Source organism: Ovis canadensis, chromosome 19 (assembly GCF_042477335.2).
Source record: "Ovis canadensis isolate MfBH-ARS-UI-01 breed Bighorn chromosome 19, ARS-UI_OviCan_v2, whole genome shotgun sequence".
Taxonomy (NCBI): Eukaryota; Metazoa; Chordata; class Mammalia; order Artiodactyla; family Bovidae; genus Ovis; species Ovis canadensis.
Genome location: NC_091263.1, coordinates 27,821,395 through 27,846,397, shown reverse-complemented (window position 1 = coordinate 27,846,397; position 25,003 = coordinate 27,821,395). Strand labels below are relative to the sequence as shown.

General features: G+C 44.2%; 1 protein-coding gene across 1 annotated transcript in view; it reads right to left on the bottom strand.

Moving 5' to 3' along the window:
- Positions 1-22,888, bottom strand: part of ENTPD3 (ectonucleoside triphosphate diphosphohydrolase 3) — a 33,707-nt gene extending 10,819 nt beyond the window's left edge. Inside the window, exons 1-5 of the mRNA XM_069561139.1 lie at positions 22,527-22,888; positions 21,679-21,730; positions 17,885-18,012; positions 9,846-9,963; positions 1,850-2,000 (exon numbers count right to left, since the gene is read on the bottom strand). Of these exons, the coding sequence (XP_069417240.1) occupies positions 1,850-2,000; positions 9,846-9,963; positions 17,885-18,012; positions 21,679-21,718 (437 nt within the window). The 5' untranslated portion in view covers positions 21,719-21,730; positions 22,527-22,888. The remainder of the gene's footprint in view (positions 1-1,849; positions 2,001-9,845; positions 9,964-17,884; positions 18,013-21,678; positions 21,731-22,526) is intronic.
- Between the last annotated feature and the right edge of the window lie 2,115 nt (positions 22,889-25,003).

Sequence of the window (25,003 nt, the reverse complement as noted above, 5' to 3'; positions counted from 1 at the left end):
GATGGCCATCATGGCTGCCCCTGAATTGAAATCCTTTAGTGTGCTGACCCACGCAGGAGTGGTGACATAGCATTCATGTCACCCGTGACATAGTGTATTTGTATCATTCATCTGTGCCATTTTATGGAAGAAGGCTCACTTGGGACACTCTTTTCCCTTTCATCAGTGGGTTAAAGAAAGTCGGGGTACACTGGCTTACTCTTGGCTGAAGAAGAAAGAGCAGTGCCGCAAGCTGAAGTTCATTCCAGTTCAGTAGCAATTTATCACCGCTTGGACAATAATGAATAATTTTCCTGGTTTTATTAGTTCCCATCCCAGGGACTCAAATTATTGTTTTTTCTATATTTGACTTTTCTAGCAAGTAAAATATCAACTAGTTCCTCAGAAGAAATGGATCACCATCAGGAAGTTGTGAAAAAGTTCACAAAGAAGCGTCAGTTCAAGCGTAACATTCACCTTCTCGCTAAGTGGCAAACTTTCTATTCCATGTTGTTGTTTTTTTTTCATGGCTATAAATTACAGAGCGTTTGAATGATTTCTCACTGAGAGGACTGGGAGAAAAAAGCAACCAAGACAAAGTTGACAAAGTTGAGTTCTTTGCTTCCATTAGAAAGAAAAGACAGAAGGAAGGGATTTTTATATCATTTCAATTTCAGGTAAACACAGTAATCTTGAAAACATACTGCAGAATCCAAGAGTAAGGAAAGAAACCTGACTTCCTTCCACATTCTACTTGGTCAACCAGGACATAGGAATAGAAAAAAAATGAGAGAAAAACTACAAGAAAAAGGCTCAATCCAACTGAAAGTGCTTCATGATCTTTTTGATTATCATCTGAAAGTGACTCTGTTTGTTCCTTTGAAGTTTCTGCATGTGGTGAAGAAAATACATGTAATTTTACATTCCTAGGATCATAGACAAAGTGACTTTGCAACCAAATGAGTGTCATCTTTTGGGGAGAAAGCCTTATTTTCAAAGTTTAGGGCAGCATCTGCCCTTTAATTTCAGTAGTTTTAAGTTTGATGGGTTTTTTAAAAACTGTTTTTCTTTTATTTCAAGGTCAAGGAAATATTTTCATGGAGGAAAAAAAATGAGAAAGGACATTCAAAAACAATACAATGGGGCTAAAAGTCATGGCTGAAAATTTAGAAGGAACTGCTTAATTGAATGAAAGGAGATGTTTACTTTTTATAGTAACTCCAAAGGCTTTGGGGCGAGGAGCAGAATTCCCATTATTTGAAAGCAGATATTTTGGTGACATTTTGTATGTGGATAGAAACTAAATAGCTTAGTAGTATAGTGGCTTACATTTAGTGGAACTAAATGCACGGGTATTAAAATTGTTATTTAGTAGCTCAGTTGTGTTCAACTCTTTTATGATCCAGTGGACTGTAGCCTGCCATGCTCCTCTGTCCATGGAGTTTCCCAGGCAGGAGTACTGGAGGGGGTTGCTATGCCCTTCTCCAGGGGACCTCCCCAGATCAGGGATCAAACCTGGGTCTCCTGCACTGGCAGGCCGATTCTTTACCACTGAGCCACCAGGGAAATCCTTGGTGGTCAAAAACAGTTTCTACTTTTCAAGAAAACTAGAGGTACATCCCATGACTAGATTTCATGTTACTTTCCTTTTTTTTCAGAGTTCTGAATAAAATCACCATGGGGAAGGGAATCAAATATAGAACTGTTTCTTTCTGAGTATTAAAACTAAAAGTTTCCCAACTTTTAAAGCCTAAATTTATGGCAGAATATGGGATTCTTTCCCAGAAATACAGTTATATTCTTGGAAAGATTCAACACATTCCTGGCTGTGTTGGTCCAATGGGCTCCTCTGTGCCATTCCAGCTCTTACCTCAGTAATCGCATCCCAGCTGTGGCCCCCAGGTAAACGCAGGTGGATCCATGGAGACGGGCTGGAATGTGCCCCTTGACTTTTTGCATGCAATCCTCAAAGGCTTTGGGGGCATCTTGGGGGTTTTCCGCATAGTTGGAGATCCCAGAGCCTGAAGAGCAAGCATTCATCACTTCTTAGCATTCCCAGGAACCAACAAGAGCCATACAACTTTTAAATAAAGCAAATCAGCTCTGGAAATTAATGGGTTTTTGTAGGGGATTGAAAACAGTGTATGTGCTAAGTTCCATGTGGCCACACAGATGAGTCAATTCCCAAAATGTAGAAGGAAAGGATTACAAAAGTGAAAAAAAATGAGCTGAGACCTGCTTTGAAAAAAGGTTGTCCTTACAGAAATTTCAAATATAAATAAAAGTAGAGAGAAGAGTACAACAAACCCATGCACCCATCTTGCAGTTTTAACAGTGATCAGTCTTGCCCCATCTGCACGCTCCCAGTCTCTCCTCATGAAGCAAACTGCAGACATGGTATCATTTCATTCTATAAATATTTCAGAATGTATCATTAAAAGATAAGAGATCTTTTAAAGAAACATAACCATAGTCTCATTAGTCTATCTAAAAGTTTAAAAAATAATCACTTAATATAATTAAATATCTAATTAAGATTAACATTTCCTGCATATTCATATTTTTTCTCTCCCTCTACCTCTAATTTGTTTGAACTAGGGCCCAAATAAATCCCATCGATTATAATTGGTTGCCATGTCTATTAAGTCTCCTTTAATATATAGATTCTGCCCTCTCTTTCAAATTTTTCTTTGTAATTAAACACTTTTTCCCTTGCAATTTCATTTGTCCTATAGTTTCCTAAAGTCTAGAATTTGCTGACCGCATCTCCATGGTTCATTTAATATGTTATTTGGTTTCAGTGTTTTCTATAAATTGGTAACTGAACACAGAGGCTTAATCAGATTCAGGTCTGAACTTTTCAGAAAGAGTAATTTGTAGGGATGTGCATTTCTAATAAGAGGCACAAGCATCTGGTTGTTTTCTCTCTTTGTGCTGTTAATAGGCATCAATGATCATTGCTTAGATCCATTAGCCTATTAGGGTTTGTGAAATGGTGATATTTTATTTCCGTCATTCTTGTTTCACTTTTCATCTAAAATGCTTTTAAAAGAAGAAAACTTCCCCATCATTAACTACTTGGTTATCCTATAATACAGTTTGTACAGGGAAGGCTGGATAGATATGTGCTTGATTCTTTCCCTTTATTTACCAGCTTAAAAAATATTGATTGTAGATTTCCCTGGCAGTCCAGTGGTTGACTCCACGCTTCCAATGTAGGGGGCGGAAGTTCAATCCCTGGTTGGGGAACTAATATCCCCATGCCACGTGACCAAATAAATTTTTAAAACTTATATATGTGCTATATATATATATATATATATATATATATGTATATATATATATATATAATAGCATCTCCAGTATATTCTTAACTTAACCAATGAGGGATTTTATTTGTTTGTTGAATATCTTTAAGGGCTTATGAATCTACAGATATGTTTGATATGTAATATTGCAGTTATTATTCTTATTGATGGCCCATTTTTATCCAGTGGTGCTTTCTTCAGTTTGGCAGCTGAGACCTTTTGACATGATCCCAGAAACCTTTAAGAACTTTTCTGCTTTCTGATATGATGAGATGTATCAGTGAACTATATACTTCCTGCCCCAGATCTGGAATCTGCCATTTCTCCAAGAAATCCTGATTTCTTTTATTGAGTAATAGTATCTAGTATCCAAAATTTAGAAGTCAAGTTGCTCATTGCAAGCCTTTCCAGAAGACAGACCTAGAGAAAACTTTATTTCAGGAGAAAACGTCATGAATTCTTAGTGGTATTTCTAATTCAGAACTTCAATTTTTCCCTTGAATTCACTGATCTTGTATCTTTATCTTCCTTTTCCTATGCTAAAAATCCTGTTCCCCAGCCCTTCCAACTTAATAACTCATTTGCTTTATTTCACAATCCACATGCAACAGTCTCCGTATGACAATGACAATACCAGCACTACCACCAGTTGTAGGATTATTAAAAACAATTTAAATTTTTTGAAGTTCTTTTTGTCCTTAGGGTATATCCTGTTAGGCATATATAAGTGTCCATACATCAAGTCTTCTTGAAACACATACATGCTAATTTGTCTCCAGATGGTCTATGGCTGCTAAAGTAGGAGAGTTAAATGGTTACAACAGAGATCACGTGGCCAACAAATGAAAAATATTTATCCTCTAGCTCTTTACAGAAAAAGTTTGCTGTCCCCTGACTTCGATGATTTATTGGCACCTCCAGCTTAATATATTCAAAACCAGATTCCTTAATCCATGCCACAGCCCCAACCCTGAGTGTTGCCCCCTCTCAGGAGGCAGTACCTTCATGCACAGAGTCACTCAGGTCAGAACTGACACTCAGGTGCCATCAGCCAGGATGCCATACATTAAAATGATCGTAAAATGTTGCTGGCTCTACTTCCAAAATACCGCTCAAATCTCAGCACTTCTCACTCCTTCCCCAGAACCATTCTCAATCAGTGTTTCTCAGCCTCCGCACTAGTGACCTTTTGGACTGGATCGTTCTTTGTTGTGGGGACTGTTCTGCAAGTCGTGCGATGGTTAGCAGCATCCTTGTTCTCTACCACTAGATGCCAGCAGCACCACAGACTCCAGTTGTGGAAACCAAAATGTCCCCAGAGGGACTTCCCTGGTGGTCCAGTTGCTAAGACTCCATGTTCCCAATGCAGGGGGCCTGGGTTCAATCCCTAGTCAGGGAACTAAGATTCCCATGTGCCACAACTAAGACCTGGTGCAGCCAAATAAATCCATTAAATAAATAAAAATAATTAAAAAAATAATGTCCCCAGATAGCCACAAATGTTCCCTGGGGGGCAAAACTGCCCTGCATTGAGAAGCACGCGTCTAGGCTAGACCACCCAAACATCACCTCCCACCTGCACTGCTCTAGTAACCCTGGTTTCCCTGCCTCTAATCTTGATCTCTTGACTACATGTTCTACGTTGACAGAGCGATCTGTTAAAATGATGTCATCTCATGTTAGCTCCCTGGTCAGAATCTCCTAATGGCTTCTCAATATACTTTGAACAAAATTCATTTGCGTAGAAGTCAAACCCCTTACTGCATCTCAAGGTCCTCCCTGAGCTGGCCTCTGCGACAGCTCCGGCCTCATTTCTCACTTGAACCTCTTACTCGTTCTGCTGCAGTCACACTGGCCCCTTTGCTTTTCCTAGAAAATGCTGAGCCGCTGCCACCCATGGTCTTTTCTCTTGCCATGCCCTCTGCTAGCACGTTCTTCCCTCAAACATATGCATGGCTCACCCCCTCATCTCACTTTGCTCTCTGCTTAGCTGTCACCTTCTTTGCTCTCCCATGAAATCGCGTGATTACTCTCTATCCACCTAGCTGGCTTACTTTCTCTTCACAGCATTTCTGACTGACATCATATACCCACTTATTTGCTGTCTCTCCTTCATTAGACTGTAAGTTCTGTAACAGTAGAGACTTTGTACATTTTGCTTATTTTAGAATTCCCAGTGTCAAGAACAGTTATTGGCAAATAGCAAGTACCCAAATAAATATTTATTAAATATATGAATCAATCAATCAAGCCCACCACACTATAGGAAGGGGATTGTGTAGTTCAATCTAGAGCAAACAAAATATATTTCTGCAAGAGCTGATCTCTGGACAGGAACTGGTTAGGAGCCTTGCTAGCATGTTGAAATGTGGGGTATTTGAGCATGTCCCTCAGGGACCTATTTTCATAAGGTTCCCTTAAGCCTCCCAGAGGGAAAAGGAGATTGGGTTCACAGGCTCATGGAATACTGGGGCACTCCAACGAAAGAGCTAAAACTGCGATTCCAATCTGAGAGGAGAGGGCTAGACACTGGCATAAGACTTACTTGAGGTGGGACAGGAGCAAAAGACATGTTCTGAACAAAAGATGGTTTTCAACACTGTAGCGACCTGGTCCCTAGAGCAACTTTTTTTGTTGTTGTTGTTGTTGTTTTTTAATTTTAATTTTTACTTTATTTTACTTTACAATACTGTATTGGTTTTGCCATACATTGACATGAATACACCACGGGTGTACATGTGATCCCAGAAAGTTCCTAGAGCAACTTTTTAAGGTATTTCAATGAAGATGGTTAAGTCTAGTCTCAGTGGAGTTGAAAAACATTTTTAACTGCTGGGGTAAAGGGAAAACATGACTGTCACCTCTGAGAGTAGGCAGCAGGAAGCCTGAGCAGTGCATCCTGCACAGAGATGAGGGACAGGCAAGGAACCAGTGACCCTCAGAGGATGGCTTAAAAATAAGCAGCCAGAGTAACAGACACTGGCATGGCGCGCAGGAGCTAAAGCAGCACCCACTGAGCTCACAGAAAACAGCAGCACCTGAGGATGGACGCCCACCACGAATGCCCTGAGAAAGGTATTTCTAAGGCCCTGGGTGTTCAGGAAACACCGTTAGGCAAGCACACATTCACCACTCCCTCACACTGGCCAAGGCAGGGGGTCCTGGGGAAATCTGCAGCCGAGAAACTGGAAACCCAGAGCATGCTTGGCGAAGCTACTTGTCTTCCAGTGGATGACACTTGCCAAACTTCAGCTCTGTTATTTGAGCTGTAGTTTGTGGTCTTCTGGTCATTCCAAGTATATATATGGATCCCTGAGGCTACTGTGATCAAAGAGAGAAGATCCATTTATGGATGTGGTGTGGGCTCCATGACCCTGCCCCTCCCCTAAATCACATCCAGGGTGGGCCAAGGGCCCGTGCCCCTGAGAGACTGCCTGGGTCTCTCCCCACGAAAGTGCCACCTCTTCCTACAGTTTGAGGCCGTCACGACTGACTTCGCTGAACTGTCCTCCCAGGGCTAGAGGCAGATCTGACAGCTATGTTAGAACAGACTTTTAGCAAGAATATCCACTGAGAATTCTAAAGTGTGGTGCCACGTAGTTAACAGCTAACAATTATTGAGTGCCCGCTGTATGCCAGGGCTTTGCTACCTGCTTTATATGTGCTGGTGCTCAGTTGCTATGTTGTGTCTGACTCTTTATGACCTCATCGACTGTAGCCTGCCAGGCTCTCGGGAAGATCCCCTGAAGGAAGAAATGGCAACCCACTCCAGTATTCTTGCCTGAAAAATCCCGTGGACCTGCTTTATACATATTATGTCATTTAATCCAAATCATTTCTGTGGGGTGGGTACTACTGTTATGCTTTTTATTTTAGCGATAAGGGAGTCAAGATGCAGAGAGCTCAGATAAGGTTCCAGAGCTTTAGTAGTAGGGATGAGGGTGATGTTTTAATCACTATCCTACATTATCATCTCTGCTTGGAGTGGCTGGTCTGTCTTTCCTAAAAAAGCATCCTGTTTCATGCTTCAGAGTGAAGAAGTAGCCCAGAAGTTAGGAGAACAGAGATGGGATCTCTGGCTGAATTTCAGAAAGGCTGCTGCTGCTGGTGAACTGCAGGTAACGATGCAAGCAGTGCTCAGACGACATGGAAGTTCCCTGTTGTGAGGAGCCGAGAGAAGTGCCGCACAGATGCCCCTTCAAATAAGGCTTAGTGTCTAGAGGTTAGATCCCTCAGGGTTTTCTTCAGCTGCAGAAAACTGTCTTGGTCAATACTTTCTTCCCAAGCTGGCAACATCCAATAACTAACAGTGACAGGAGGAATCACCATCCAGTCATTTCTGACCATTTATAGCCAGTGCAGGACACCTCTAATTGGCCGGAGCTCTGCTACGCCTGAGTTGCAATCTGACTTCTCTTTCTACGCAGTCCTCCTCTTTCTGCCTCCTTTCCACGGGTATGGATCACTCATCACTCCCTTGCACCCCAGCCTCTGTCTGCGCATCTGCTTCTTAAGACCCTAACTGTGACACCTATGTCCCAGGGTCAGCAAGCTCCTGGCTGCCCTCCGTGGAAGGGCAGATGATCAGAATGCACCCTGGTTATCCAGAGACAACTCCTGGTCTCTCTACGGGAAAGGCTAATTCTGCTTCCCAACATTTTCTATACCACAATCTGCAAGAGAGTATTCTATTTGAGCAGCTTATTGAGGGAAATGAAGGAAGTTGCTTGGGGTGACTGGCCCAGAGTCTAACTCATCCTCTGGGCTGAAGGTATCCCTGTAACCTATGCTGTACACTCATTGGGAAGATCCAGACCAAGTCCAAAGTCATAGTGCTCTAAAGAGGGTGGTACATACATATACACTCACTAACTGGGCTTGATTCTGTGGCCTAAAGACTTAATTGTAAAAGGCAAATTTATTATGACACCTTTTTGTTTTGATTGTGCCACAGGGCCTGAACCTGTGACCCCTGCAGTGGAAGTGTGGAGACTTAACCCCTGGACTGCCAGGGAAGTCCAAAACTTTCGACAGAAAAATATCTTTATGACTTCAAGTTAGGGAAGGATTTGTTAAATAAAACATACAAAAGAGCAAACGAAAAGGGAGAAGACTGATAGCTGTACCTTCGTAAAAACTGAGAACTTTTATTCGTCAAAAGACATCATGAAAAACTAAAAAGACAAACTGTAAACTGTGAGAGATATTAGCAACAATATAATAATAATATAGCCGAGCATTCATATTTGGAATAAAGACAATTCCACAACACAATAGGAAAATATCAAGCAATTCAGTAGAAAAATGAGCAAAAGACATGAACAGGCATTTCACAGAAACAGAAATAGTCATAAATATATAAAAAGATACTTAACCTTATTAGTAACCAGGGAAATACAAATATCCCTCAACAGGGAAAAATGAACCAGGTACTCATACAAACAGAGATGGATTTTAAAAACCAAGTGGTAGTGAACAAAGCAAATTACAGAATAAAGGTTTGCTTCCGATTGTATAAATATGCGCTTGATTCCATTTCCAAAACCAGGAAAAACTAAATGCATAAGGACAAAACTATAAAAAAGAACAAGTCAATAGTCAACATAACATTCAGGATATATTGTGGAGGAAGCAGGAAGCGCGTGGAGGGTCATTAAAGACATTGATAATGTTCTGTTTCAGAGTTGGCAGCTCCCTAGCCATATACAGTTCACCACGTTCTTTTATACAGCCTATGAACTGAGATACTCGTGCATTATTTTTAGATGGTGTTGAACATTTTTTTAATAATATTTTGTGACATTTGAGAATTATTGGAAATTCAGAATTTCAGGGTCCATAAAGAAAGCTTTACTGGAACAGAGCCACACAAGCCGGTTTCTTTACAGATGGTCCATCTCTCTCTCTTTTTACCCTCCCCTCCCACCATACACAGCCAACTGGAGTATAACTTTCCTATTGGAGTATAATTTTCCATGAGTTTCTCACATTTCTGCATGTCTTATGAGCAGAGGCACTCCCTGCTCTTGTTCTGGACTATCTGTTCAGGGATATTTGCTTAATGAACAGGCTAAGAAGATACGGATAGTGTTTCCCTCCCATTATAAATCTTTCAGGTTCTCTAATCTCAGGGTTCCTTTTTGGTAATACAACCCACTGTGCAAGCAGGTACCATCTGGTGCTCTCTACACATCACCCTGTGCAAACTGGGGCTCAGAGAACCAGGACAAGAAAACGCTGATCCTTGGGCATTTGTGTGAGCAATAAACTCTCCTGTGTTTCTGACAGGAGTTTTGGGTCTTTCACCAGCGTCCGAACCACACCATTCACAGTTCTTGACACCCCTGCCTCCCCTTTTACAGATGAGAAATCTGAAATCCAGAGAAGGGAAGGGGCTAGCCTAAGGTCACTGTACTGAAGAGTAGCAGCGCTAACAAGAGGTCTCATATTTCCCTGACACCCAGCCCAGTGCTCACTCCTCGCCTCCAGGCAGTATTTCAGGACTTCTGCAGGCCTCCAAAGGACATTAGGACTCTCCCTTCTTCCCGTGGGCCTTACCTTTCACATTGCATTTGAAGGTCTGACTGACCACTCCAGTATTATTCGCCTTCTCTGCTGGCCATTGATACACGTAGATTGTGGTTCTGGAAGACCCGGCATCAAGTACAATTCCATACTGAATAAAAGGGGGGACAGAGAGTTAATTACAGGCTCAGCCTCTCTGAGGACCCTTTTTCCCAGAGACCCACTGAGAACCCTGAGTCGTCCCAAGAGTTTAACTCACACCGCTTCCTTTTTATAGAACCTGACCAAGAAGAAAAAACTATTTTCTCCAAACCAACTTTGTTTCTGTAGACTGGAGGGAGGGGTGGGGCGGAGGTGGGTCAGGTGTTCTAGGCCACAGTTCTCAGCCTTGGTTCACAGTGGAATCACTTAGGGAGCTTTTGAAGCTCCCAATGCCAAGGCTACACCCGAGACTTATTAAATCAGAATCTCTGTCAATCGACCCAGGCACAAACAGTTCTTAAAGCTCCCGCGGTGACTCCAATATGCATCCAAGATTAAAGATGAGTACCCCAAGGACTGTGCATGCAAAGACAATCTCCTGATTTCTCTTCATCCAGCTTCCGCAGGGTGGAGGTGGGGGAGGTCAGAAGCCAGCTGGGTCTCAGGAGGAAAATGAATTGTCAGTCACCTGCTACCATTTCTTCTCCAAACTTCCAGGACTATCCGCCTGGGAATAAGCAACCAATAGGAAACCATGGTAGGAAGTACTTAAGGAGGAAAAAACAAAATACGAAAGATTGTTGATATATCATCTCACTTTGGTGACTCATGTGTGGAAGAATGGACAGGAGGGTATTGCCAGCCATCTCACCCAGCTTGGGGCAGTTGCCAGAGAGCTTTGCCTGAAGGCGTGGCCCAGCCCAGGCCCTGGACCGGACCTGCCCAGGACAGAGCATGCCGTAGCAGCCAAGGGGCACAGGAATGAGTTATGCGGACCTAGGTCAGTACCTGGCTGGGGGGGAGTCAGCCCAGGGCATCAGCGGCTTCTGGGTGGCAGCTTTTCCCCAATTCCTCTGCCACTGAGTTAGCCTAGCTTGTCTCAGAGAGGAAGATGACGTTGGGTGCTGGAGGCCGGTCAAATCAGATGGATTCCTACTTTTCCAATATTGTGTAAGAGACCTAACCTCTCTGGATTCCATCATTTTCAGACAACTTCCTTTCGGAAGTAAATAGGAGACCATCTGCCTGATGCTTACTGGCTGTTCAATAAATACAGGCTACATAGAAAAACCAGTAAGAAAAATAAATAAAATTACAAAGCAAGAAAAAGAGGAAAGAAAAGTGAATAACACTCTTCAAACCCAACTACTGTTTTAACACCTTGTTATATATCTTTTCCAATGGTCTTCTGTGCATACAACTACATACACACTTATGTTTTGTATGTTTTTAAATCAACACAGGACTATGCTACACAGAAGCTTCTCCAATGCTCTTTTCTTACTAAAACAGTATATCAAGAACATCTCTCCCTATCAGTAAAAATACTGACATCATGATTTTTAAGACATTCATCACATTGTGAGATGTACAGTAATTCATTTAACCAATCCCCTGATTCTAAACTCTGCCATGAGCACCTGCTTCATTTGAAATAGGAGCAAATAAAAAAGTGTTACTCCAGCTCCTCCATTCTATTAAGACTTAGAACACCCTGTGTACACTGGTATTTGAACTTGAACAGCCTCTTCAACTTGGCTCTTCAGTCTGATGACGCGTATTGCTTGGGATCCTGACATGACACCCCTCGATGGCAAACAAGGGAGGCATTGTTCACAATCTGTTCCAGGCAGAGGCTCCCCATGAGATTAAAGCACAGGTTGGAACTGAAGGAAATCAGGCACTCCAGAGGTCTGAGCCTCCGTGTCAGTGCTTGCTTTCCCTCCCTCTGCTGCCAGCCTGCTCACTACCCCTCCACCGGCCCCTCCAGGCCAGGCACTGATAGGAGAGCGAGCGTAAGAAGGCAACCACTCCAGAGAATACCACACTGTCTACCCCCAAATCTTCTTTATTCCAACCCTTCATGAAGAACGCTTAGGGTTCCTGGGCCAAGATCAGAAAGAAAGAAGAATGTCCACTTTGATCTGTAACTGCAGAAAAATGGGATTTAGCTTTCACCACAGTGGGTGCCTCCAGTGACTTTGCTCTGAGATTTGCAGGAGAGATGGCGGCCCCTTGTGCACCTGCTGATGTACTGACAGCAGCCGTGAGGCCCAGGGCTACTTCTCACTAACACAATCCACCCCCACCCCACCATCTTTCACTGTCATTTTCAAAAGTGGAAAAATTGGTCTTTAACCAGTTTTCAGAGTTCATTTGCCTAAATCAGTGCAACTCAATATGGTTCCATGGAGGAAGGTGTAAGAGGAGAATGAATTTCATTCAGTTCAATAAAGTGGGTGATGTTTGGGTGAAAAGCAGCAAGTCACCCTCTGTTTAGTGCACCGTCAGAAAAAAAAAAAAATTGGCCTGATGCAGAACTGAAGACACACTCAGTGGGTCAACCAAAAAGAAACAGTCTTCCATATTAACCCATGGTCATGGACTGTGTGAGCTTCTAGGAAAAGCAAAAGCAAAGATCACATGATCAGCTTTCTTAGATGTGTTTATCATCATCATCATCATTACTCTTACTATAATAGAATACGGATAGTAATAAGCATTTGCTGAACCCTTATAATATGTCAGGCAGTGCAGAAAGGGCCTTAGTGTCACATTTATAAGGCAGGTGTTATCATCATCCCCACTTGACAGATGGGAAGACTGAGGCTCACAGAGGTAAATAATTAGTCAAGGTCACAGACTTGGGATCAAGCTGGGGTCTGACTCTCAAACCTGTACCCATAGCACCTATACTTTCCCTGAGTTCTAAGAAAAACAAGTCTTCTTAAAAATGTATTTTTAATTGAAGGATAATTGCTTTACAATATTGTATTGGTTTCTGCCATACGTCAGCATGAATCACCTGTACGTATATATATGCCCTATCCCTCTTGAACCTCATTCCCACCTCCCACCCCATCCCACCTCTCTAGGTTGTCACAGAGCCCAAGTTTGAGTTCCCTGAGTCTTACGGCCAATTCCCGCTGGCTCTCTACTTTACCTATGGTAATGTGTATGTTTCCTTGCTACTCTCTCCATTCGTCCCACCCTCTCCTTCCCACTCTGTGCTCACAAATCTGTTCTCTTTGTTCGTGTCTCCATTGCTGCCTTGCAGATATGTTCAGCAGTACCATCTTTCTAGGTTCCATAGAGATGCATTAATATATGATATTTGTTGAAGAAAAACAAGTCTTAACAGGGTGACTGATTAGTAAGAAGGTGCCTGGTATGGTATGGTAGACTTTGTTCAGACAAAAGACCCTTGAAAGCAAACTCTTAGTTAAGTGGTGTGCAGATCTGGGTGGAGAGGAGAATGACCAATGTGTATAAGGAGCCAGGGCTTTCTAGAAAGGAAGAAACCAATTACCCAACTCTTGTTTTCCAAGAGGTAAACCAGGGTGGGCCACAGGGCACCTGATACCCAGGCTGATGACTGAGAATGGATGGGGGTTAGAAAGAGATGGTTTTAACACAGCCCAGTCCAGTTGTTGTGCTTTGGAGAGTTGTGTGACCCAACCTGGGCTCTAATGTGACCTGAGCAGGTCATGGCAGAAAAGCAGTGTCCCTGAAACCTGGGACTCTGCATGCCCTTCTTCAACAGTGACACCATGTGGGTGCAAGCGGCAGTGGCAGTGGCGCTGGGATATTGATCAGATGGGATTGAGAGGCTTCAGGGCTTCTCAGCAACTGTGACGGCGTTGGGAGGGTAAAGCCTCAAGAGGCAGATATCAGACTTAATGATAATAAAGCGCCAGGGTAGGTGGAAAACAAAGGCAACGTTGTCATGTTTACTCTTCAAGCTGATAGAGCAGGTCAAACCAGTAACAGTGATAAAGGGACTGGGGATATTTCCATCACTGCCTAAATTTTAATAGTTCCACTGTATGAGATCAGTCCTGAGTGTTCATTGGAAGGACTGATATTGAAGCTGAAACTCCAATACTTTGGCCACCTGATGCAAAGAGATGACTCATTTGAAAAGACCCTGATGCTGGGAAAGATTGAAGGCAGGAGGAGAAGGGGACGACAGAGGAGGAGATGGTTGGATGGCATCACTGACTCAATGGACATGAGTTTGGGTGAACTCTGGGAGTTGGTGATGGACAGGGAGGGCTGGCGTGCTGCAGTCCATGGGGTCACAAAGAGTTGGACATGACTGAGCAACTGAACTGAACTGAATGGAACACTTAGATAAAATAAGGTCAGGTGGGCCAACATTGGATTTAATAGCCAGATATCTTGACCTCTCATATGGGTCTTGAGGAACATTCCAGGGCCCCCTATATAGGCAGACCACCATGGAGCTGGCCCCTCAGAACCACCAGCTGCACACAAAGGCAAGATGAGGCAAGGTATGAAAACACAGACAATGAAAAATTTATATATTTTTTCTTTTTTTTTAATATTCACTGCCTCCACCTCCACACTGCCCTTCCCACTCCCAGCATACATTGCACAACAGAAGGACAGGTCTCTGGACAGCCTGAGAAAAGCTGCATGTGAAGGGCCCCCTTCCAAGCTGTCATTCCACTCCACGTCAGCTGGCCACAACATCTGTCTTTTCTCACACCTAACTCTCTCAGGGAAACAGGATGAGCCCCTGAGCCAATATTCTGATGTCATAGAACTCATTCTCCTACAGCGGGGGCTGAAGAAATTAAAAATCCCCTCTCTGAGCTGTGTCTGCTAATGAGGATATACATACCGATCCTTCCAAACTCTTGCCTAAGGCCTTTGCTCTCTGCTTTTTTTCTTCCTTCTATGCCAATTATGTTATTTCTAATCTGTATAATCGCAGGAAGCTGTTTGCCCTTTCTGTTCCTCTGTTTTCTCGTTTTCAAAGTTGGAATGAAAATAGTCTACCTACGGGGTGACAGTCACAGGGTTCCCTCACCCCTGTGATGTCCACTTATGTATGCACTTTCTACCTGCCTGAAGGCCGTCTCCATTGGCCCAGCCAACCTAAGCGCACAATATGCCAGAAATACTAAAGGGCTTATGTCCCCCAGGGAGCAGCCCTCAACCGATGACTAATGGAAGCTGGTGTGTAAATACGCCCTGGACTCGGATGACCGAGCCAGGTGTTCTGTATGCCCGTGACAGATTTCATCCCTGAGGTGAGTTCTGCACTGGCTCCCAGGGCAGTCCCAGCTGCCCACAGTGGTAACCTGCTGGGTATCAGCCCCTCCATTGGGACAGAAGCCCCTTCCCTTCTGTCTCACTTCTACGCTGCACAGTGCTTCCTGGGGTCACCCCCAGATGCCTATCTCGCACAGGCACCTTTGACTAGGGAAACCCCTCTGAACAGTGGAACTAAACATGGTCTCCTTCAATAGCACGCTCCACACTGCTTGGGGACCCACTTTTCTCTACTCAGTTTACTCTTCAGGTCTTCTAATTTCTCCATGTCCCTCCAGTTTGAACTGACCTCTCATCTCCCCAAACAACTGTCTTAACCAGCTTATCCCTCACATTTGAAGGGCCCAAGGGACACTTTTTTATAAATGAAGACTTCTGCCCTGTCCTGCCCCCTCCCCTACCCCGCCACCTGTCTTCTTCTCGTCCACAGGCAAATCCACAGTGTGAACAGCCTCATGCACCTGTACATTGACTGTAGAAGGTGGGCTAGCTCAGACTGTAGACCATGCCCACGCTCTGTCTAGTCTCCCTGCAAGCAGCTGCCCCTTTGCCACCCCTCAGATCAGTGGTGAGGTCTGCTCTCAGGAAGGCCCACACAGACCCTGGGTTCTGGGGTCCTAAGCATGTTCTAGAAGGGGAAGCATGGCTCTTGGTGGGCACATTCCCTTGTCCCGTGGAGAGGTGTACCCAGAGTGCAGCTAGAGCTGGTTCCTTTGATTTATGGGGTCTAAGGATGGTACTGGGCTTCCCAGGTGGCGTTAGTGGTAAAGAACCTGCCTGCCAATGCAGGAGATGTAAGAGACATGGGTTCAATCTCTGGGTTGGGAAGATCCCCTGAAGGAGGAAATGGAACCCCTCTCCAGTATTCTTGCCTGGGAAATCCCATGGACAGAGGAGCCTGGTGGGGTATGGCCCATAGGGTTGCAGAGTCAGACACGACTGAAGCAACTGATCACGCACGCACAGGGTGGCACTAGGGTCTGAGAATGGTTACTTGCCCCCCAAGTTGCTCCTGTAATTCAGCACCTTCCTGTCTCTGTGCCCGTCCTCTGCTCCTCCCCTCCTGTGCAAAGGAGGACATGTTTTCCTATCAGAGGACAGTATCTTCTTCTGGGCTCCCTGTTCAGAACTTAGGATCAAGGAACAGTCGGAAGTAAATGAAGAGAGCCCTGGTGGTGGGCAAAGGAATGTTGCTCATCCACTGAGCAGACCTATGTTTCCTCACTTGCAAAATGGTGGTGACAGGGCTTGACTATCTTCCATAGTTGGCACAAGATTTCAGTGAGATAATTCAGGGAAAAATGCTCACTCAACTGACTAGCAATTTACAAAGAGTAAGGAGATGGTATTTCCTCTAGTTGCACTCCTGATTTTATACAGTTTATAGAAGAAGGCAGTGCCTGGAGCTTGGGAAAACAGCTTCTCTAGGCCTTAGCTAATGTCTTTGGACAGCCAGATAATTTGTTTTCCTCTCACCACAGGACAGCTGCATGAGGCTTTTCTTTTTCTTTTTTATTCATGTTATTCATGGGAGGATGAGATTCTTAAGTAAAATATAAAAGAACAAAGTTCTATTATCTAGGAAAGATTTTAGGAAATTCTCTGGCAGTCCAGTGGTTAGGACTCAGCATTCTTACTGCTGGGGCCCTGGGTTGGATCCCTAGTTGGGGAATTAAGATCCCACAAGCTTCTTTTTGCAGCCAGAAAAAATTTAATTAACTAATTTAAAGGCAGACAGACAGAAAGAAAGAAACAGATTTTCCTCTAATCCTTTAGCAAAGTGGACTCTGGATGGTAGATCAAACTCAACCACAGAGTCAAGGCAAAAATGGTTCTTTTTATCTTTTAAAAACCTCTATATCAAATATAGCCTATGAACAATCCCTAACAGCAGGAAGATATAGAAAAGACCCAAGGTCAAAGATAAATTCTAAATGAGATTCAAATAATGTGGTTCCTATGGCCCTCCATCTAAGAGTGGTTTTCATAGCTTTAAAGAGTCATAAGAAGAGAAAAAGAAAAGATATGCAATAGAGACTATAAATGGTTCTCAAAACCTAAAATATGTACTGTCTGGCTCTTTATGGAGGAAGTTTGCTGACTTATACTCAGAATAATTGAAGGACTCACTGATTCTCTTCACCTTTCACTTGACAGTCCCTCAGGGGATCACCTCCTGTCACCCTTACAGCCAAGGGAGAGGCTGTGTACAGTTCTGTCTCCCAGAGTCCATCCATTCGGGGATGGTTTTATCGAGGGCTGACAGAGGTCTCTGGAACTTAGCATAAGGTCCTGAGTAATTTCAGTTGGGGGAGGAGTCAGAGGGATCATGGCATACTTCTAGACTTAAGAGAGGTAGCACAGCACAGATCAAGGAGACTTTTCAGGTCCTTGGCTTTGTTTACCCAGGCTAGGCCAGAAGAAGAGCCTGAGTCTCCTGGTCTCCGCTCATGAGCAGGGTTGGGTCATCTGGGGAGACTGACAAGCTGGTAAATCTTTGGTAGCCATCCATAATTCTTGGTGACAAAGTCTGGCTTTGGTTCCAACAGTCAGGAGTCAAAGCAAGACCACATCATCCTAGGAGAAGGTGTCACCACTATCAATCTGTCACCTCAAACAGCACAAACCTAGCATGTCCAGTCTTTCTCCCTGGGCCTTACCCCACCTTTCCCTGGCTCCAGCTGGAGGTGAGGAAGGGCAAGAATTTTCTTCTCTTCTAACTCATAGCTTGAGAGTCATTGATGCCAGAGCCCATTTCTTCCTTTCAGTGCCAACCCCTTCACACCTACCTTTGGTCCTGGAAAGAGGACCTCTTTCTGGTGTGTCTGGATAAGTGTGATAGCCATAAGCACCACAATGCTCAAAAACAAGACCACCAAGGCGATGATGGCTGGAGTTCGGGAGAGGACCTTGAGGCCTAAAATGAGGAAACCCAGAAGACACGTGAGGGGGAATCAGGAGCAGGGCCCTGCCCTTCTTTGTAGAATCTGTGAATTGGGTGCTTAATTGGGTGCTTAGCTGCATGCATAAGTCACTTCCTCTGGCTTTTTTGAGACCCAAACATTTAGAACTACAACTGGGCTCAAATACCCATTTGAGTATCTTTCCTCCAAAGAGTGGACTAAAACAGCATTTGCAAGGAGGGTGTGCATATGCTAGCTCTCTGGTATTTCCCAAAGTGTGTTATGCATATTACTGGTTGTCCCTGAGATGATTTCCAGCAACATTTATTTCAATGTACACTTGAAAATTATGAGTTTTCTATTAAAGCAGGTGATATAATATTCCATTTAAAAATAACCTCAGATAAATAAGAAATTCCTATTGTATTTCAGATACAATCAATGATTATAAAGTTTAGTACGTGGTGACATTGTCAAACAAATGGTAATGTGTCTGAATTCCGAAGATGTGTGGGTGCCCAGTAAGAATTCAATCTCAGTCATTTTCCCTGTGTCTATAGTAAAGACACAGACATCTTTACAGATGAAGAGTAAGTAGACCCCAATCCACATGTTCCCTCCCAAAGGGGTCATGTAATCTCTGGGGTTTATATTTTATATTTTAATCATAACATGTAAATGCAAAAGAAAAAAATGTAGCATATGAGTTGTCAACTAAATATATAGCCTCTAAGTAAAGATAATTATATGTAATATATGATTATATATAATATATCATAATGGACTATTTCTACTTATTAAATTTAAGCTAATATTTCCTAACCAGATGATTATGAGCAAATATTTACTTGGGTCTTAACATACCAGTGCGGGCTAATGAAAATTTCATAAATAAAGTAGCAAATATGTTTATTTTTAAAAAAAGAAAAGAAGGAAAGAAACTTTCTGAAATGATTCCATTTATGTTAAGCTCTAAAACAAGCAGGTGATAGAAATCAGAACAGTGATTGCACAGGGGTTTAGGGCAGGCACTTTCTAGGGAAGTGAAAAGGCTCTTATATCTAAATAGGATTGTGGGGTATATGAGTTTATGCATTTTTCAAAATTTATCAAACTTTCCAAGGTCCTTTGGAAAAAAACTGAAAATCACAGCAAACCAGCTCCTTTAGATACAATTTCCCTTAAAAAATATTCTTATAAATTGTCTATTTGCTAAAAACATAATCCTTCCAGAAGGCGAGAATACCAAATTTAGGGACACAACTTAAGATCTATCCATTTCACTATATATGAAAGAAGTGAAAGTCACTCAATCGTGTCAGACCCAGGTCTCCCACATTGCAGGCAGATTCTTTACCGTCTGAGCCACAAGGGAAGCCCAGGAATACTGGTGTGGGTAACCTATCCCTTTTCCAGGGGATCTTCCTGACCCAGGAATCAAACGTGGGTCTCCTGCATTTACCAGCATAAAGAATCCACCTGCAATGTGGAGACCCGAGTTCGATCCCTGGGTCCCAAGATCCCCTGGAGGAGGGCATGGCAACCCACCCCAGTATTCTTGCCTGGGAAATCCCATGGACAGAGGAGCCTGGTGGGCTACAGTCCGTGTGGTTGCAAAGAGTCGGACACGACTGAGCGACTAAACCACCACCACTACCTATCACTATATATATAACTTATACCTAATTTTTTTAAAGATATAAAGACATTAAAGTAAAATATTGACTAAATAATAGTCTTGGTAGAACTATTATAGCATAAACATAGGTGGTGAGACTCAAATGGCTGAACTATGATAAACACTAGCATAACAGGAAGAGCAATGAATTCAGAGAATCCAAATATGTGTCACCAATTGAGTATCTAAATTAATTAAAAGTAAATAAAATTTAAAAATTCAGTTTCAGTTGCACTAGCCACTTTCTAAGTGTTCAATAGTCAAAAGTGGCTACCATATTGGACAGTATAATTACAGAACATTTCTACCATCACAGAAAGTTCTGTTGAACAGCAATGGGGTAGAACCTGTCCTATTCTGGAACATCTACTTTTAGATAATCATAAGCTATTATTTACATTATATCTAGGAGATATTTTCTTGGAAGAAAAAAAAAGAGCATGTATTTACTACCATATAGAGTTAGATTCAGCCTCAATATCCAGTCGCATCACAGTGCTCATTACTTGGGGAGGTCAGTCATGCAGTGGGTCTCAATATCTCAGAAGAGCCACCTCTTAACTACCTCACCTGATTCCCCTGCAGTATCAATACTGCCGCAGACACATCCTGATGTCCAAGGTGCCTTAATTTTCCTACCTTGTCACTGGGAGTGAACTGGAGGGGAATTTGTCAGCATGTATCAAAATTGCAAGTGTGTATACCATCTGCCTCACAATCCCACTTCTGGGAATTTATTCTACAGAACTGGTCCCAAGTGTGTTAAATGACTTGTACACCAAGTTACTCACTGCGGAATCGTTTGTCATAGCACCTGGAGGGAGGCCAGCTACTGTGGAGTTAACCTTCAGAGCCTCTGAAGGGGTCTTGGCTCACTTTTCTGTGATTCCAGATCAAAGGATGTGACCCAGACAGAAACCGTTTTATCCACAGAGGCAAATTTTTGCATCAACTGTTAAACAGTGTGTATGCCAGGTCAGTTATATACAAGACAAGGTAGGAGTTTAATCTACCAAGTTAAACTTGTCCTTTGGAAGGAATGTAACAAGTTAGTCTGCATGTGTGATGTTACAGTATATGTGTTAAACTATCAAAGTGTTTTGAATACCAATTTAGGGGCACCACTAAAGAACATCTGCCCATGGGGCCGAACTGGGGGTGATACGTAAGCAGTCTCCTGACCACAGCCACGAGCCTAGCCTCCTCAGTCTTCTGCGCTTCAGCAGTTTTCAGGTAAAAAGCTGTGATTACTTTAAGCAAACCCTTGCTCCAGCAGAAAAGCCTATCGTAGACCAAAGTGGACTAGACCAGGTCTCATTCATTTAGGGAACTGCAGCCTAGAGCTGTGCTGTCATTAGGGCTGGACAAACACTGTAATTACCAGGTGCCTCCCAAGAGTGGAGAGGCCAGAGCCTTCTAGGCTTCCACACAGAGCAACTGCAAAATGTGCTCCAGAGGCAGGCAGGACAAGCTCAGAAGTGTGTGTGTATGTGTGTGTGCGTGTGTGTGCAAATTCTACTCATGTGCCTGCAGTAAAAGGTGGTAACAACGCTGACCACGGGGGCGGGGGCGGGGCGGGGGGCGGGAGGCGGGCGGAGGGGTAAGGGATGCTGTAGGCGCCAGGCCAGCAGTAACTTGGATGGAAAGAGAGGCAAGCTCCAAGTACTTTACAGTTCATCACAAAATCAACAATATTCTAAAGCAGACCTTACACACAGCTGGGTAAGGGAAACCACAAGGGCCAAATTAATGGATTATGCAAACCGGAAAAACCATTTAAGCGAAACAAGCATGCTAGTCCTGGTTTTGTGTCGCTTTGACGAAAAGAATTACTTTTATCTGTGGAATGCCGGTGGTAAAAGCCCGGTGGAGACTAAGTCTTCCACCAAAGAAGTTAAACCGTCATTTGCCGGGGACGTGGATGAAAGAGCCTGTGGGCTGAAGCTGGGATTCTTGCGTGATGCGACAAAATCATACTCGCTGCCTGCTGAGTGATACTGACCTGCTTGTTCACAAGGTTGGCGGGTCAGCACCGTGAACATCTCTCCTTCCAGCTGCAGGTGAGAGAACATAGAATGACTGCGCGAACTTGGTCCCTGACTTAAGAAGTTCCGAAAACTTGCACCGCGTTAAAGCACAAACCCACTTCACTTTTTCCAAAGGAAAGCCTTCTGGGGGTCAGATGAACCTAGAACTTCCCAGGCAGACCCAAGGCTGGGCTTATATTCTAGAGTCATCTCTCGCCAGCCCCCACCTCCCCCCATGCAAAAAGGAAGAACGGACTTGCTGAAAATTTAAATTCAAAAAATTTTCGAAGAAGTCGAGCTTCTTCTGCAGATTTTCCCACCTGTACACACCTCCTGGGGCAGAACAAATCTTCAACCTATTATCAACATTCACAGTCTGAGGCAGGGCTGTTTTTCAAAGCACGCCAGCAAGGGAGGTTTCTTTGTGTGTTCGCGGCTTGCGAGCCCGAGGTCGCCCTTTCAAGATCCAGGACGAGTATCTGTCGCTGCTGGCTGGCGACCATTGCAAGAGGATGTCGGGTCCCCGGCATCCAGCGCCCCAGGATCTAGGAGGCCCCACTCTGGACTGAATCCCCACAACAGTCAAGGCATACAAGCTCCCGGCTCTCCTTTGGACTCGAAGAAGCGCTCGGTTAAAGATGCGTCCACCTCTCCGGGGGCCGCATGGATCACCTCCCCACGGCCCGAGGACGTGGGGCACGCGTACTTCTGTCCCTCCCTCCGGCCCCCTGAGGATTTCGATTCCGTTTCCTTCCCTTCCAGATTTCAGCCCCACGAAGCTTCCCACTCCTGCAGCGGCTCAGACGCGGGGTCCTCTCCTCACCTGTGCGTAGACGACCGGAGGAAGGCGACTGGCGCTGCTGCAGTGCTAGCCGGCAGCCAGAGCGCCAGGGGCTGCTGCGGAGGCGGGGCGAGGGCGGGGCGGGGCGGGGCTTCCGTGTCCTAGGCCCGCCCCCTGGTCCTGGCCAAGCACCTCTTCACCTTCCCTCTTCTAGTTCACTATCATGCGGAGAGGGGGCGGGGAGGTTTGGGAACCGCAGCGGGGCCTTGGCTCTTCACTAGCGATCCCGCCCGGGCCTACCTGGGAAAAGTGGGGCGGGGGTGATGTCTTCTACGTGCTGCCCTCTTTGATGTCAAGGCCAAGAGCCTTTTGACTTATCTGTTAGTTTCTTTCACTATTACCCCAAGCCTCAGTAGAGGGGAAGTGGGGTCAGGGCAGGGCAGAGACTAGGCACTCTGTGGGTGTGCGTCATCTTTCCGCGACGTCGAGGACACCTGTAAACACCTGTAATGGTGGGGGTGAGACAGGTAAGCAGACTGGCCCCTGGGTCACTTGGACCAGGAGAGCAAAGTAATGAGTCCTTCCCTCTTAGTTTAGCAGAACTGCCTTCACTATGCCCAGGGACATTCTCACTAGTTACTGAGCAATGCTCTCACTCACTGCATTTTGTAGGCCAAAATTCAGTCCAAGCACTTCTTAGAAGAGGCCAAATAGGAAAAGTGACAAAGATGCAGCCATTCACATGCCCCAGGAGTCTGTTTTTAATGCACCAGCAGGTAGCCTTGTGGCCCCTCTGAGTGACCCCCAAGGACTCTTGGAATGATCCCAGCAAGATGCTTAATAAGCAGGCTTCTGTTGAATCATCCCTCTTTGTGGCTTCTGAATTTTTGAAAGGAATTGCTGAGACCTCGACAGTGTCCTTGAGAGCTAGGTCCTGTGCGCCACTAGTTTTCTGTCCTATGCAGGTAGGGCCAAACCCTTCATGAGAGAAAAGGGCCTTCAGAGAACAGTACCCCTGTTTTTTGAGACTTTTGAGCCCAAAGATGAGGGTCCCAAGCTGGGTGTGTGTATGTGGGTGCACACACACACAGAGCATGCAAGGGCACCAGTCATTCACCTAAATCTGATGGACATGGACTGTTGAACAGGATTTGAACAGAGTCTAGAGTGGGGCATTCAGTGAATACTTGCTGAATTGCAAGGCTTCTTTTCATTGAAAGCTGTGTGTCAATGAAACACAAGGCTTAGGACTGAAAGATGAAGGACTCTCTGCACCCAGGGGGTCATAAACCCACAAACAGCTGCTGACGCTGCCCCTAGACCTGAGGTCAACACTGGCTCACAGGGATGACTAACTGACCTTAACATCCCCTAGGTTTTCCCAGCAGCTGAGAAGAGTTTCCTGGGCCTAAAACTTTGGTATCTTTAAATTAGACTTTTTAAGCCAAGTAATAGCAAAGCTAAAACTATCTGTGGATGACTTTCATCAACAAGAGCACAAAAACAAATGTTGGTGAGGATGTGGAGAAAAGGGAACCCTCATACATGGTTGATAGGAATGTAAACTGGTGCAGCTACTGTGGAAAACAGTATGGAGGTTCTTCATAAAAGCTAAAAATAAAGCTACCATAAGATCCAGCAGTTTCCCTAAGTTGGAAAGGATACATGCACCCCAATGTTCATAGCAGCACTACTTATAATAACCAAGATATGGAAGCTACCTCAGTGTCCATCGGCAGATGGATGGTTAAGGAAACGGTGATGTGTATGGGTGTGTGTATAGTATTACCCATAAAAAGAACAAAATTTTGCCATTTGCAGCAAATGGATGGACTTGGAGAGCATTGTGGTTAGTGAAATAAGTCCGAGAGAAACAAAGTACTGTTGATATCACTTATATATAAAATCTAAAAATACAACAAACTAATGAATATAACACCACCACCAAAAAAGATCAGTGACACTCCATGTTGGAGAAGCTGTGGGGAAAACAGGCCTTTTTGAAGCTTCTGGGATGTGACATGCCCTGGTTTTGTTCCCACCTCCTCAAAGTTTTTGCTAGTTTGTGCTCTTCTCCCAGGAATTTCTCAACAAGTAGTCCTGGGCCCTCTTTCCTCCTCACTCTGTACTCCCTTCTTAGGTAATCTCATCCATGCCCACACCTTCTCTTCTATTCACAAAAGCCCCTCCAATACATGTCTCCTGCTCAGGATTCCCACCTTGAGCTGTAGACTTAGAGAACTGGCTGTTTGACTTCTTTGGATGTCTTTTTAAGGCATCTCAGTTTATGAGGCTTCAAGCTGAATTCCTTCTCCTACCAGATCATCACCACCTCCAAAATTTTCTTATTTCAGTGGATGCCACTCCTGCTCATCCACTTGGGCAAGCCAGCAACCTGAGGGTTATCTTAGATAATCTTTCCCTCATTCCTCATAATCAGCCACTAATTACTGTGTATATTAACCTCTTAATTATCTCTGCAATATGTACTCTATCTTCACCACCACCACAGTCTGAGC